Here is a 17027-nt window from a genome sequence, read left to right as displayed (position 1 = left end):
TTTGCCAGAATCTTTGCATAAGTCTTATGATCGCTATTCAACAAGGATATTGGTCAATAAGATTCACATCTTACTGGGGAATTCCCTGGTTTTAAAATAAGAGAAATAATGGTTTTGCGCCAAGAACCTGGGAGCAAAATGCCCTCCTCGAAAATCTCTGAAAACAATTGAGCTATTGGAGGGATAACAGAATCACCCAAAACCTGATTAAGTTCAACCAGGATACCATCTGGGCCTGGTGCTTTCCCTTTACTACTCTTTTTTAGGATTGCTCTTATTTCCTCCTCTGTAATGGGTTTAGTCAAATATGCCTGCTTATCTTGTCTGAATCGGGGGAGAACTTCCATATCTAACCAGTCCTCCACTGGCTTAACACCTATGACCCCCTCCTCCCCCTCTTCCCTATAGAGAGATTCGAAAAACTTTAGGAAGGCCACTTTTATATCTTCCGGGGATGTCAACGTAATCCCCAAATAGCTATCCACAAGTTCCTCTATATTGCCCCATACCTGATCTTTCTTGAGTTTCCAGGCCAGAAATTTCCCCATATTATCTCCAGTCTCAAATTGGGCCAGCTTGCTTACCTCCCATCTTTTTTCCATTTTAACTTGTAAAACCGTTTCAAATTGCTGCTGCAAGCTTGTTCTCTTGTTATTCAAGTACTCCTCATCTCCTCCCTTCTCCAATTCAAAGTCACATAACTGAATCTGCCTCTCTATACCCTCCAATTGCTCCCTATACTGCTTCCTTCTATAACAAGCCAAGCTTATCAATCTCCCCCTTATTACAGCCTTAAAAGTATCCCAAACTACACTTAAAGGGGCTGAACCCTGATTGGGCCTAAAAAAACCCTTAGTGTCCTTTTGAAGATAACCTATGACTTCCTCCTCCAAAAGCAATACCCTATCCAGAGTCCATCTTTTCCCACCTACCTCCTGGGGGTGGCTCATTCTCAAAGTCACTGCCGCGTGGTCAGACAAATGCAGTTTTGCATCAAAAAGTTTAGCACCAGCTTGCACCATTCCTGAGTGCCAGCCAGGCGCCATATTTATGGAATGGCGCAAGCCAGTGCAAAGGGCAGGCTAGCGTAAAAAAAATGAAGTTACCCGAGTTGTGCTGGCAGTATGGGAGAAGGGGGGTTTGCATAAAAAAATGACGTTAGGCTTGTTAGAGGTAAAAGAAAATGCCTCTAACCAGCCTAGCGTCATTTTCTATTGCAAAACCATCCATACCACATGACTCCTGTCTTAGAAAAGACAGGAGTCATGCCCACCACCCCACTGGCCAGCACAGGGGACTAGGGTCCCCTGGGCATAGCCATTGCACCCGGTGCTATTCATGGGGCCCCAAGATGGGTCCTGGATGGCACTTTAATTTAAAAATACTTACCTATACTTACCCTACTTACCTGGGATGGAGTTCCCCATCCTCCGGTGTCCCTCTGGTGTGGGTGGGGGTGTTCCTGGGGCTGAGTAGGGCACCTGTGGACCCATTCCATGGTGTTTAACCATGGAAAGGGGTCCACAGGTCCCCTAACGCCGGGTCTGACCCAGGCGTTAAGTAATTATTTGGCCCCTCCTCCCACCCATGTGTCATTTTAGCACGGGGAGATAAATATGAGAATATTAGATTAGTACCATTTTTTAAATTGGGAACGCCTACCTTGCATCTCATTGATGCAACGTAGGTTCATGCATCTACAAAATGGTGGAAACTCATTTTGGCATTAGACGGGTCTAATGTCAAAATATAAATATGGAGTTCGTTTTGCGCCAAATTTACATTAAAAAATGAAGAACATTTGGCATAAATGGAATATAAATATGCCCCTAGGTTGCTTACACCTGTATTAGAACTGACTAAAAGAGCAAGTGCTTCTGCAGAAAGTACGCAGATTAGAGAAAAATGTGGGTTAAGGAACAAAACTGTAAAGCAAGATCGATGTGGAAGTCTTCAGGATCAATGGCAAGAGAGACCAAGAACTGAACAGCTCTGAAAGAAGACCAAGCAGAACATGAGCAACACAATACTACTTCAGTTTGAGCTTCAGGCAGCAGTTCTTATCAACAGTGGCAATGGTATCAGCGCCGAGGGAAGAAAATGTAGGTGAGGTGAACACACCACCAGAGACACCCCTTGTAGCTATGGCCTGGTGGTGAAAATATTAAAGCTCCCCTAAGCAACACCCTACTTCCAGGTCATCAATATCTTGATAGTTGTACCAGAATTGACCACAGAAAAGAGATCCGGTAAGGCATTGTACTCTCCCATGATAAATAGAGGTTGGCACTGCAAAGGGTGTGGGGGCGAGGGCTCCTCAGAAAAAACTAATGATGATAGGGATAGCCAATCAGGAAGGAAACATATTCTCAACTAATTTGTGCAAAATGTATTCTCGCTGAAGCTTTTTACATAAAAAAACAAAGAAACTTTGAATGTTTTTTTTTTAATCCTGATTATCTGGATTTCCATTGCAATCAAGGGTAGTCTCCTAAATTTTTGGGTGTGAGGCTTTTGTTTGGACCCAACAAAGCTCTACCAAAGCAAGACACAAATACCATGTGCAGCACGACCTGAGCATCACTGATCCAGGACTGGTATTTTGGTTGCTGAGGCTCATCTGACCCATGGTGTAAACACACACACGGACAGCAGATCACCATAAAATTGTCAGTGCCTGTGCAGAAAAGAATCCAATCACTGCCTGCCAGGAGATACAGAAGAAGCACTACAGGAGAAGCAATACAGGAGAAGCACATCAACTTGAATGGACTAGCCTGTGCGTTACTTACTATCAGGGATTTAAAGAGGTTCTGTTCAATTCACCTTCCGGAAGGGAGGGGAACAAATATTTCATTGAGCCGGATCCCATCATTCCTCAGAACAAAAGGTGTAAGCCAGAGGAATGGAGGAGAAAACCACAGGAATAGTTTTTCCTGGGATTTCCTCAGGATGATTATAGTTTCTTTTGCACAGTAAGTGATTAAACGTTGTTCAAAAAGAACGTAAGAGGACAGTCCTAAACTGCATTAATACTCGTATAAAGATACTTGTGTAATCTGTAAAGTGCTCTCTGAATTGTTTGCACAGTATTTTGTTTATGCAAAAGTAAAGTGCATTTCCTCTTTATAAACTCCATCGCAGGCTAGATATTGATTTACTGATTGATGGTAGCTGGTATGTTGTGTTCTGAGTCTCTAATGCCACACAACTTCACAGCGTAAGTAGCCTTGTACTTCTCAACTTTGCAACCCTGAGTACTAAGTCAAAAAGAAGAAGGATGACTTATCGACTGACTCCTGCTTTGTGTCAGTGAGACGCGTATTGGACGCGTATCGGAAGAAGGCGGAAGGGTGGCCCCTCAGCATTTTCGCCAGTTCCGGTTCCGGGTCAAACAGCACGGAACCAGCGCGCCGGACCGGAGCTGAGCAAGGAGCGCGGGGGCACGGAGCGGAGCAACCCGGTGAGATCCTAGTGCTCCTACCCCCCTAGCACAGGCAGCAGGACCTGTCCGCAGCTCCTGACAGCTTATCTGACACCCGAGCCGCCACCGGTGCCCCGCAGCACCCTGATAGCGCGGAGCACACAGAGGGCCGCATCCCCCCCTCTGCGGACCCCTGCAGAAGCGGCCCGATCGCGGGTGCGGCTTGCCCGGGGCTTAGGGGCTACAAACATTATTATATATATATTTATTTATTTGTACAAACTTTTTGGTGGCAAGAAAGGAGGGCCCCTTCAAGGACGACACCAGCCTTCAGGGACATCAGCTACCGGCCCTCCTCCCTCTGCTCCAGGTGCTGCCCGTGACGTGACCTCCAGCAATAGGCAAGTGAGTGGTGAGCAACAGAGGTCAAAGGGGCAAAGGGGCTAAGGGGCTAAGAGGCTAAGGGGGGGCAAGGAGGGCAACAGGGCGGGGGGAAGCCATGCCAGGGTCTGGTACTGGTTCCCCGCCAGGGCGTGCAGCACCCCTCACCCCGGCCCACCCCAGTACTCCCACCAGGCAGCCCGTGGCATCACCCCCCCCTTGCCCTGCTCCCCCTCCCGTCCTTGCACCTGGCACCTTACCCAGGGTAGCCAGGGCCAGGAGCAGAAGGGACCAACACGGTCCAACAAGGACTGGCACGGTCCAGCAACTCCGAACTCTCTGCACCTCCCCAGGACCCAGGCCCTCAAAAGCTCCAAATTCCCCCGAGGGTGATCGCACACTCAGAACTTAACGTCCGTTAAAGTTTCTTTTTGGAGAACAGCATCCTTAACTGCCTCAAACAACAAAAAGGCACAAAAAGGCTCAACAAGGCCCTTCTCCCTCACTCCAACAGCCTGCCCAAAATCACTCCGCTCTAAGGCAGCAAAACCTACTGATCATGAGATCAGGCAAAGCACGAGGCAGTATTACCAACCGTCCAGAAAAACAAGGAAAGAGAAAAAGGAAAGGAGACCTGGCTCTGGATGAAGCAACCCCAAAAAGGAGAGCAAGCAGCGAACAGGATCTCCCCCTCTCCCTCCCATGCAGGAGGCAAAATCTAACAAAGGGTACACGCGGGGGAGGCGACCAAAATTCCAGCATGGAAGAAACGATCTGGAGAGAAACCGGCTTTTGGAAGGAGGTGACCCCGCCTGAGGGGGTTCCAGAGTCTGTAGTCTCTCCCAAGCATCACAAGATAACCAACTATTTCACTACTACTGGTACCAACGCCAACAGAAAAATGATCAACTCCCTGGCTCCAACCCAAACAAGTTTTGGGGAAATAACCTCACCCAGCCAAGACCGGCAACAGCAAGGAAGCAGCGGAAAAAAACTCTGAATGAATTCACCCCCTCGCCTCCCCCTATCGCCAATAGTAGTGATCAGGAAAAATCACCCCACGAAAGTAGACGCATCAAGTATAGTCCAGGACAATGCGGTACCAGCAACTCCTACACCAGGATCAGTCTTCAATCCCAGGCAAGACTTAACTCTATGCAATAAATCCCTAGACACCACTAAGTACCAATGGACAGCTAGTCCAGCGAAACTACCCATCCTGGACTCAGAACTGGTAGCAATCGCAGAACATTTAGAACAAGAATCTCAGGAAGGTGGCCCATTCTGTCAAAGTCCAAAACTTCACTCATTTCCAATGTACAACGGTGAAAAAAAAGAACAGGACCTCTGGGGTATAGAACAGGTCTTCATAAACGGGCCAGCAAAAGCAGAAACAGTGACAGCTGCACAGAAAGTCCCCCATAAAACAACAATAAACAAAGTACTATCAAGTGGTAACCAAGAGCCCCACCTAAAATCGCAAGCCCCAGGGGCAGTCAGGTCAGAAGAAATGTGGGCTGCAATCCTAAATTCAATGCAAGCAACGGTCATGGCGCTGCAATTTCATTCAAATAAAATGGACATTCAAGTTGACTTGCTAAACACCTTGGCAGTATTTGTCTCCGGGATTGAGAGTAAGTTGGAAAAATTAAACGCACTTATAACAAGGGCGCAAGTCAGTCACTCTAATGACTATACAATCTGTTCCTGTAAAGAGGTAGTAGAAAAGATATCTCAACTGCCGCAAATCTTAGAGGGAATACTTCAAGAAATCCGCTCTACCCGGAAGGATGAACATACATGTACTAAACCACTCGCCACCATACTAAAATCCACTCTGAGGGAGCAGAAACAAAAAGAGCAGCAGCCCCTTTCCTTCCTGGCGCCTGCTTCATCAATTTTAAGTGAGGAGAGAATATTGTCTGACAGCCGCCAACTAGCAAGTGCTCGTATGGAACCCATGGTGAATCATCCTCCGCTACAGTCCATCAATAAGCCCAGGAACCCTGAGTTTCCCACAACCCGGACCCTCTCAAAAAGAGAACGAAAGCGGGCAAGGAAGAGAAGGAAGTCCGCCCAACTTCATCAACTCAACTCGTCAAAGCATCCACCTAAAGACCAGGTGACGTCAAATGGAGGGTGCAATAGAGACATTATTACCCACATAAGTACAAGCTCTAACACAATAGTAGATGTGATAACACTCACCGCCTCAGCAGACATTACCCACTCAACAAAGTCCCCCCTGAGACCACCTGAAGCAATTGGCACTATAACGAACTTAAGACCTAGCCCCACAAGGGGCCAGCAGAGCACAAAATTAAAACCAATTACGCCTGCGCTGCCCCCCCAACTAACACTGGTCAATGTGGGCAGCAAGTCTGCAATTAGTCAGAGGGAAGATGGCTATAAGGATCAAGACCGGCACATAGAGCAAAATCAGTCACTTATAACAGACACGAATACCCTCCAGTTACTCTGGATTCCAGAATTCACCTCCAGGTCCCCCACAGATGTTCTTAGTCGCTCTTCTATCTTAAGAATCATAAAAGCCTTACCGGATCTTCAGTTTGTAGCCTCGGAGGACCTCGCAGCTATAAAATTTATTCAAGCAAGAGGCAACCAACACACAGATCCAACACTCACCATCTTCTCGGCACCAGATATCCCAAAGCGGATAATGAAAAGAAAGGACCTATTGAAAGCCTGGGGCATTGAGGTAACCACCTACAAAGGAGACCGCTATCCAACTCCGTTACTAGCCTAACAATACCTGTGAACTCCCAAAGGCACATGGTCAGTTCTGAAAGGAGTACATCAGGCCAGCAGACCCATCGAAGAAAGGTGCAGTGAGGAGAAACCACTGACGCACCCGCTGACAGTCCAAGTATGGAGAGAAGAAGGGAGGGACAGAGCGGTCTTGGGTCAACAAAAGTATCCAGAAAGGGAATGGTAGCAACGCTTTTACACCCAAGACCTATGGGCAACAATTGAATTGGTGAGGATCAACCCGCACACTGCATTTTATCCATTTGCTCCTGGAACATCTGTGGCCTACGGTCAAAACTGGAGGATCCTGCAGTAATACATTTTTCCAGCACCTTCGACATCTTACTCATACAGGAATCCTGGGCAATGGAATCAATACCGATAATCGGATTCATGGAATATCATAACCCAGCAATGAAAACAAATAGGCCCGGTAGGCCAAAGGGAGGCCTTGCCATTTACGTTAGCACCAGCCTTTTGGTAAAAATCTCTGAGCATAAGGAGGAAGACCAACCTTTCCAATCTCTCCAGCTAGACGATTGGGGGAAAAACACACAGGAGCCATTGATTCTGGTCAACACATACATCAATCCTAAAAATAAAAAAATTGAAGCAAACAAATTTTTAACTCAACTATTAAGGATAAAATGTACAGTAAAATCAGCATTCTGGTTAATATCGGGCGATTTCAATCTCAGCCTATTCCACATCCCCAGTGAGGACCACATCCAAACAGTGGCAAGAATGCCCAGCCAAAGACTCCCAAAAAAACTCAGGAAAGACAAAATAGGGGAGAGTTTCATGCGCACCTGTGAATTAGTAGGCCTTTTTGCGCTCAACGGACGGAAGTGCCCCGATATCCCACCGGCATGGACAAGATTCTCTGGGAAATCGGTCTCTTATCTAGACTACACTTTGGTGTCTCCTGCTTTATATAAGTTAGTAAACACCTTTGCCCTCATGGACCGCACGGAAAGCGACCATAAGCCACAGGTATTTGGGATCTGTGCATCACCGCAAAAAACAGAGAAAGTGGCAGCCCTAAACGGGACACTAGGTACCGAAAATCTAAAGCGACTCAAATGGTCCTCAGACACCATTGAAAGTCAGGCAGAAGAGGCCCTACGAAAGCTAGAATCAATTACCACAAGTGGGGCAAAGCTTTCTGGGAGAACTTTGCCCTAGATCTCATTAAAAAAGATTCCTTACGTAACTCAAGAAAGGGAGTGCAATTGAATCACCGCCAAAGTTCACTTTTACCGTTGCTAGTGCGCAAAAGGAAAGCAGCTGTAGGTAAACTACTAAGGTCACTGCGTAAATGCCCAAATAATGTATCAATATTGAGCGCCCTGAGAGAGCAAAGGAAATTGTATAAAAGGGATCTATGGACCTTCAAAAAAGGCCAACAGGAGGTCTTGTGGGCCAAACTACATCTTGCGACCAAAACATCTGATTCCAAAAGATTTTGGAAAATCATCAATACAATAGACAATGGTGCAAAAGCAGGCAATAACGCAAACATAACAGAGGAAGTATGGGTATCCCATTTAAAGTCACATCTAAAAGAACTGATCATCGAAGAAGGCCCTCAAATTCAGTTGCATATGATTAGCTGGGATCCCAACATCCCGTAACCTTTAAAATTTACGGCACCAGAACTATTAAAAATCATTGGAAAGTGACAAATGGACTGCGCCCCTGGCCCCAATGGCCTACCGCGAGCACTATTTAAACAAGAAACGGAAAGATGGGCCAATTTCCTGGCAGCAATGTTTAATGACGTGATCACAACAGGCAATGTCCCGGCATCCTGGAAAGGCTCAATAATCCACCCCATATATAAGGGTGGGTGCGTGCTCTCCCCAAGCAACTACAGACTAATCGCTCTTTTAGGCGTTGACCTCAAGTACTTTTCCTGCTGTGTGCTAAAACACCTAGAAGCCTGGATTACAGATAACAATATTCTACCCTTTAATCAAACCAGGTTCACCAAGCACCAAGGAACATTAACAAATCTTATGGGGCTAGGCTTGATCATAAACGGAGCAAAGGGGACTCCAACCTATTTATGTTTTGTTGACTTTAAAGCTGCTTTTGACTGTGTCTCCCGCGGCAAATTGTGGGCCAAATTACTACAGTGGGGGCTGCCACATTCTATTTTAAATGCCATCAAAATGATATACTCTGATACTTGGGTGAAGGTTAAATTGGGGGAAGGCTCTCACCTATCCAGGGCAGTCAAAACAACAGTGGGGATAAAGCAAGGCTGTGTATTGGCCCCAACACTCTTCAACCTGTACATAGCAGATCTCCCCACCAAGTTAAATGGTCACTCATCCCAATCTCCCTCACTGGGCGGTCAACAATTATCCAACCTACTATATGCAGATGACCTACTACTGATCAGTAATACCAGAATAGGCATGCAGAAATTGTTAAAGGCATTAGAAGAATACTCAGGTTCCGATGATTTAGAAATTAATCATAAAAAATCTAAAATGATTACCTTAAACAGCAGGCCACCCACCCAAGGTAAGTGGCATATGAATGGGAAAACCCTAGAGGAAGTAACATCATACAGATACCTAGGATTGGTGGTGTATGCATAGAGGTAATTACACAGCACAAAAAGAAACAATAAAAAACAAGACGCAGGCCCTTACTTACGCCTTTTGCAAGCTAGCAAATTCAATCTGTGGTCATGCTCTGAACCCATTAACAGCTGTAATGAGAGCGAAGCTACTTCCAACTATCACCTATGGGACTGAAATAATGAGGGAGATGGAAGTAGGTCTTCTGGATAAGCTTCTGATAAAAACCTATTAGCGCGTTTTTAGGCTACCTGGGCGTGCATCGCCAGCCCAGGTCAGACTGGAATTCATGCTGGCCAAACAGTTGTTAGCCCGAGTGGTGGCATACATTAAATGCTGCTACAAATTGAGCCGTGCTTCAAAAGGGTCTTTAGCCAATCTAAACTGGCAGGAAATTATCCTAGAAAGAGGGAACTCCAACTACATAAGATATCTAGAAGAAAGTAAGAGTCTTTTGAACTTAGATGAAGTATGGAACAGGTCTCTACCCATCCCCATTTTCAATAAAGCAGTGAATAAAGCGAGTAAATTACAGAGCTTGCTAGAAGATAAGATCTCATTGACCAAAAGGGAGCATAGTTGTTGATCCTTAACTGCTACAAAACATTTAAAGAATCACCACTTATGGCTGGCTCCTACTCATGGAAAATCAAGCAATCCTTTCTCAGACTTAGGCTGGGTGAAGTCCCTACTTTAGACCTCATGCCAAAATGGAAGAAGGAGCGGCAAGTAGACTCCCTCTGTACAGAACAGCTTTGAATATACAATACGATTTCAGCTCTTTCATGCCCTCATTGGCCAGGTCACTGACAGGGCACAGGCACACTGGTCCAAATTCTAAACATGTTAACAACAAATATTAAAGAATAATGGCGTGTGATTTCAAAATTGCATCACAACAGCTGCTCACTAACATTACTGCAAGTAATCTCTGTACTGTGACACCCTCACATTTCTCATATGTGAAGTCCTGTTTTTATCTAAAATAATCTTTTTTATGATGTTGCTTGAAACATAAACACAACATTCTCTGCAAAATGTCTGTAATAGCCTTTCCCATATCATCCACATAAAAAAGAAACGAAAGGAACACGTACTTACAAAATATGTTTATGAATTATCCAAGGTCATCAGGGAAGCACCCCGCATAACAGAGCTGGGTCTATTGGGGGGAGGGGGCTGAAAGGCTGGGGCTTGTGCCAGAGCCCACTTTGCCCATGCCCTAACAGTCTCTGTCTCAACATACGTTTATGGACCGAGACATCAGTCCTAAAAGGTATGATGCTCACAGTCATAGACTTCTAACCACAAACTGGCCTGGAACAACTGAGGTCAATACCCTTATGTTGTGTTACACGCATATCATCTGCCAAAATCATCAATTGATGTTACATGAATAGGTATAAGGTGCGTTTGCAAGTGTTGCTGATCTCTGAATTATGTATTTAGTAATTATGTAATGTTTTATTAGGGGAGGTATGTTTAAGGTCCTCATCTCCGGACTTATTGATTAAGCACACTAGTGTCAAAACCAGTGTAGTGTGAAAATATTGCAAAGAATAACGAAAAGCAGCATGTAAGCTTTCCGCAGCCAAGCAATCCCTACTTCATAATCCTCAAAGTTTTTTTGTCTGAACACCCAAATTCAGAAAATACATTAATTAGAGTATTGTCATTGCCCACAATGCAGTACATATTCCAATCATATTACGGAATACGGCATCCTTTGTGTATTAGAGAAAAAGAAGAAGGAGAAACATACATTGAACAGCTGAAGATCTATGCTTTTGGATATGGACTAGTTTTCGTTTTCATACTATTCAAAGCTATACTCACCAGAATTACGAAATACTCTCTCAAATACGGGTACTCTCCCTCTAGAAACAAAATCATCTCCTTGGTCAATAAAGGCTTCCTTTAAAGCATCGTATCCACATATAACCACCACCCGACGAGGACCCATATAAATGGTGAACACAGGTCCATAGACATCATAAAGCTGAAAAGAGGAAGGAACATTATGTATTAACTCATAGTCTAGAAACATTATAGCCTGATTATCTTGATCTATATAGAGCGACGATGAAATATGAGCAAAACCATATTGACCATTAATAACGTTTTAATGGTATAAGCAGCACACCATCCACAACCAGGCTGTTCACTGGCTTAGATGATCTCAAGAAGATTTTTATTTACCATTCCAACATTCTGTTCTTACCATAGAATGGCACACATCTTCTTTCTAGGTCTTGCATAGACAGTGCATGCGCTGTCTCTTCAAGGCATTTTGTTTGTATCAGTGTGCTTGGAGTCAACCCATTACTTACCATTGGTTGGCTCCATTGTCCCTCTCATTTACTCAATTCTTACAGGTCAGCTGACGTAGGCATCATTCCTCTTCATGTGTTTGTCTGTCCTTCCGAAGCATGGCTGCATTACACGTGCCCTACCCCTGCCCAGTTTAGAGACACTACTTTTTTATTTGGGCTTAAGCACTCAGAAGAGAGCTGCTTTCTCAGCAGGCTCCTGTACTTCTCCCACTCCTCTTCCTCCCCTATGTTACTTGACCCCCCCTTTCCTCCATTGATCTTTGCGTTATTACTGCCCCAGGCACTACCTCCCACCCTATTTGCTCTTGTTTCATTAAGCCCTCTTCCAAGAGTGCATGTATGTTTTACAACTTTCCTGTGGTGTTTAGGTCCACCCTGCAACAGTGCATGCTTTCTTTCACTTTTCACTCCCACCAACAATTTATTTTTGCAGTTGCTTATACGGCAAACTCGACTAGAAAGTATTGGATCGCTTTACATGAGCACCAGTTAAACTATTTGGTTAGAATATACAAATCATACATTTTTATGGTTGAGCCTGAGACGCAGGTGCTTGTGATAGAGCGTTCCATACTAATAATTTACCTGTATTTTGGACGCTCTTTAGGCCGATGAATCTTTTGGCTAAGTGGGACTCTCTTCACCCGAGATCAGTCAATCCAATGTAATCAATAATCAATAACGAACGTAAGCAATGCCCTGATCAACATAACACTTAACAATTAATCCAGAATACATTTCGGCGAACCATGACCTTCCGGTCATGAATAACCACACCAGTTTATTGCAAAGTTAGTGAATTTATTTCCCTATATTAACAAAGCTAGCACAATATAAACGTGTCTCAACACCAAATGATAAACGTAAATGAACATTAATAGCTGTCCATAACGACGAAACAGGTGCAATCTATGCAGCATTTGAATAACAAGGCATTCGATGATAGCAATGCAAATCACTAATACTATAATCTGTAATGAACTAATTGCATACATTGGTCAGCACAACAAGGTCTCAAATTGCATCGTGCAACAAAAGAATCCTTATCTAACCTCAAATTAGCATCGGCATGTGGGACTTCATGCAAAACAATTTAGCAACATTAATTTGGAAAACTCCTAATTAGGGATCTTATCAAAAATCAGCAGTTGGTTACCTAAAAGAAACACAATGCAATTGTACAATTTCCTTTCATATTTACCAATTTCAATCAGCATTCAAGGAAGTCTTCGTCTCACAGGTACCGTTTCTCGATCAGCATGGGACGGGGCAAAGGGGCAAGGTGGACGGGGCAATTGCCTCACGGCGGCAAGATAAAACTACTACTTCATGCAAAGGGATCAAAGTTGAAGTCTCTAGGGTAAGAATCATTTAAAGTCTCTTTCTCTCGATTAGAGAAAGCATCAGAGTCTCTTTCAAAATGGCGTCGCAGCAAGGTGGGCCATAATAGCTACAAAATGGCGCAATGGGTGCAATGTCGGGTAATAGCTACTTTCTTCTCGTGCACCCGGTTTAAATAGACAACAGTTCAAATCCAGTAGGGTCTTCCATTGGAGGGTTCATAGGTTGGCTTCAAATTATCCAATCAAAAACAACAGTTCTCAAGCTTTTACTTAAGCATACATTATCCTTGGAGACGGGTACGCAAGTTGCAACATTTTATACCAATTAACTCACTTTCAGAGCTTCCATTGTCCGCACCTGCAGATTGACCTTGGAGCAAAGAGAAAAATGCCAGGCTGGCACGAAACCTTAAGATAAGCATGTGAACGATCTCAGTGGAAAAGTACAGCTTCAAGCAGAAATACACGTTTATTAGCACATTGGAAAAATACGAGCATCTAAATCGTGAGACCAGACAACTAGGCCGAAGCCTGCACTAAAGTTATGCTAAGCTAAAACATTTCAAACAAGCAAATCATAGCACACGTTTACGATTATGTTAGATTAGTGCAATTCTAATACATCACGTTATATAAAGCACGCTTATAAATGTTGGCAAACTACTCTGAGGGCACATTTTGTCCCCGTACAATCTTTATTAGTTCGGTTAGAGTCACTCTTGATTATTGCAGCACTACGTTTAAGCACTAATAAATGTAAAACCTTCACTTCAGCTTCATCAATCCCTCCTCTGATGACTACTTGTCATCACACAAACTATTCCCACAAATTTTATTCCATTAAAATTCTGTCAGTTCTCTTTTCCTTTTAGTTCCCCTAGTTTTCGCTTTATATTCTTCTGCCATTCTTTTCATCATTTTCTCTTCCTTCCTTCTTTTAATTCTTTCCATAATCATTATTATTCCCCTTTTTATTCCCCAAATTCCAAATATACAAATCAGTACTATTAATATTCCCTGTATTATTTTTAGTAATATTCCATTCCAAATTCCACCAATCCAATTTCCCACTGAAGCAAGTCCTTTTCCAACCTTCTCCCACACTCCTGGATCTTTCAGTTCCTTCAAATCTGCACTCTCTTTTGTTAGATTAGCAAGCATTGTTTTAATCTTCACACTATTATCTGGTATATACGTGCAAGAGTGTCGTGCACCAAGCATTTTGCAAACGCCGCCATCCTTTGCTAAAAGAATGTCTAAGGCAAGCCTGTTTTGAAGAGTCATAGCTCTTTCCGCTTGCAAGTTCAGCATCTATCAGGATTATAGCACCTGAAAACTTTGTCAACATGTTATCCACTATAGTAGACAACTTTCTTATTTTGATGGAATTCAACACAACTCCCAATGAAGGAATCATGGCTCCAAATATATCTCCTACCACAGCAGCTGCGGTCTCTCTTTTCTGGATACGATGGGATCCAGATGTCTTTGGAATCATCGATAGGTCATCCAGTTGATAAACCTTTGGGAACACTATACCCAAATAACATCTCCCCCACCATCCCTTCGGAAGACGATAATAGGCATTATACCCACAAATGTAATATACACCTGGTATGACAGGGTCAAGTCCGTTCATCATGAATGTCCATTTGGCCTTAAAGATAAACGTATGTTTACACTCACTCGCTCCTACGAAAATGTTATCATAATAAGATTCACCTCGATATATACAAAATTTCCCTACATGCCAAGCATCTAAAGCTATTCTCCCTTGTGTTTTTATTGCGGCAAAATCATAATGATCTACTGAAGTCCTCTTACTTAGTTCTTTTTCTAATTTTGCATTCATTTGTGCCCTTCTATCATCTGTGCGATCTAAAAAGCTTATTTCTACTGCAGTGAGCGAGCAGGTAAGATTTTCCCTATGAGCGTGAGCCGTTTCAAAAGGTTGCATTGGCTCGAAAAATTCCCTCATTATTTTAGCATCCCAATCTTTAGCAATCTGGCTTAGCTGCGCTATTATAGGAACGTATGCAAAGGTAACATCATAATTTGAGTAAAAATACTGTATGTTAGTTTGACCATAAAATCTAGAAGTCACTATACTACATGTAATCCCGTATGTAAGAGGCATGTGGTGATAAGTCACCCCTTCCTTTACTGATGTCGGTATCTGTGTACACACATAACAATCTTTCGCATCCATAGTCTCAACATATTCTGTTAGCAAGCGATAGAAAACATTATACGAAAGTTCCTTCTTATCATGCAAGTGTCTCTCATCTAATTCTAGTCTTTTCAATGCAGTTAGTTCAGTGACAGTAACAGGAGCAAAAGTAGAAGCATCAATTCTCTCATTCTCACCCTTTCCACGTGTAGCGAGCACTATTCCCACTATTATTAGTACACATGCAATTATCAAGCCTATACACGCATATTTACAATATTTCTTTCTACTGTTTTGTGTAGCCATGATCTGTATAGAATCAGAGAGCTAGAAGCACCTATAAAGAAACTATTTAGCAATTCAGTTACAAAGCTGAACGAGCGCAATGTTCACACAGTTTTCTTCGAGAGGCCAGTCACTTATCGGTTAGCAGCATTTGTCTCAATTCGGCAATAACTCAGTCTTTATCAGTTCAGCAAGTGTCTCATCCGGTTTAGCAATGTCTCAGCTGGTTGTTTGTATCTTGTTAGATTGTAGCAAGCAATGTCATTTATCACCCTTTCAATCAACAGCGTCCATAAAACTTTTCTTTTCTATTGGTATCTCTTCTTCTTCGTTCTCGAGGCTTAGAGATACAAATTCGTCAGTCCAATCGTCATTGACTGCATAGGCCCATTCTGGACCGGAATATCTCCTGTTCGGTATCCTTTTCCTTTTCAATTTTGCTTCTCTTTTCGATTCTGCTTCGCTGGTACTTTCCTCTTTGGCCAAGTCTTTTCTTTCACTTGGGGTTGGCACCACGACAGACACTTCCTTTCTTTTCTCTTTTACTTTTGGCCTTTCTCTGTCGTTCAAATTTTCTCTAGTTCTTAGTTTTATTGGCGATATACTTAGTCTCCTCTTTGCACCGTGCCCACTTGATGGACCTGCGATCTTTTCTGTGGAAACTTGAACTGTTTCGTTCTGTCCTGCCTTGTCCCCTCCTTCTGGGGAATCAATCACGTTCTCTTTTTCTTTTTCTGTATCGTCTGTTTCTGGGAAAGCCCTTCTCTGATCAGGCTCTCCTGCTTCTTCACCTCTTTCAAGCCCTTCGTCACCGTTACTTTCGTCAGGCTCTTTATCACTTTCAGCATCTTCAGGCTCTTTGTCACCTTCAGCTGCTTCAGGCTCTTTGCTACCCTCAGCTGCTTCAGGCTCTTTGTCACCTTCAGCTGCTTCGTCGCTGTCTGAGGTCTCTCCTTGGTCTTCCCCAAGTGAGTCGGTCGTTTCGTCCTCAGAGAATACTTCTCTCTCCTCTGTTCCTGCCTGTTCACTTTCAGTTCGGTTTGGCTCTGTCTCAGCGCTTAGCACTGTTTTATCAGGCACTGGCAGTTTCAGCGCTTCAACTTCCTCATCTGTGGGACACAACACTTTCCTTGTGTGACTGGCGTGAATCCAGTTGGGAACTCCCGCACACTTCACAGCGGTAGTTGTCGTCAGGATCACTTGGAAAGGGCCTTTCCAACGGGGTTCCAGACACGACTTCCTCACGTGCTTCTTTACCACGACCCAGTCACCTGCTTTCAGTGTGTGTCCTGGACCTTGAATCGGTGGCAAGGTGGTCGCTTCCACCTGGTGAGAGAAAGAGCGAACCACGTAAGCCAGACCTTTGCAGTAGTCTAACACCATATCATCTGTAATATTCAAAAGCGCGTTTGCGGGAACTGCAGGCAGTCTCATAGCCCTGCCCATGAGAATTTCGTGCGGAGACAATCCAGTCTTTCTGTCAGGGGTGTTTCTCATTGACATTAACACCAAAGGCAATGCGTCAGGCCATTTCAAATTTGTCGATGCACATATTTTCGCCATTCTTGATTTCAGTGTACCATTCATCTGCTCCACCAGTCCTGATGCTTCAGGGCGATAGCTACAATGCAGTTTTTGCTCAATGTTCAGCGCTTCGCAAAGTAACTTTATCACCTCGTTATTGAAGTGACTTCCTCTATCTGATTCTAAAGAGATTGGGAATCCGAAACG

At 43.8% G+C, this 17027-nt stretch overlaps 1 protein-coding gene across 1 annotated transcript in view; it reads right to left on the bottom strand.

The window, feature by feature from the left end:
* The window catches only part of LOC138259676 (cytochrome P450 2G1-like), a 698383-nt gene that overhangs the window by 583619 nt on the left and 97737 nt on the right, over positions 1 to 17027 (bottom strand). The window contains exon 2 of the mRNA XM_069207550.1: positions 11002 to 11164. Coding sequence (XP_069063651.1) covers positions 11002 to 11164 — 163 coding nt within the window. The remainder of the gene's footprint in view (positions 1 to 11001; positions 11165 to 17027) is intronic.

This window comes from Pleurodeles waltl, chromosome 9 (assembly GCF_031143425.1).
Source record: "Pleurodeles waltl isolate 20211129_DDA chromosome 9, aPleWal1.hap1.20221129, whole genome shotgun sequence".
Lineage (NCBI taxonomy): Eukaryota > Metazoa > Chordata > Amphibia > Caudata > Salamandridae > Pleurodeles > Pleurodeles waltl.
Note: the sequence above shows the minus strand (reverse complement) of the source record. Positions and strands in the feature narration are given on the sequence as shown.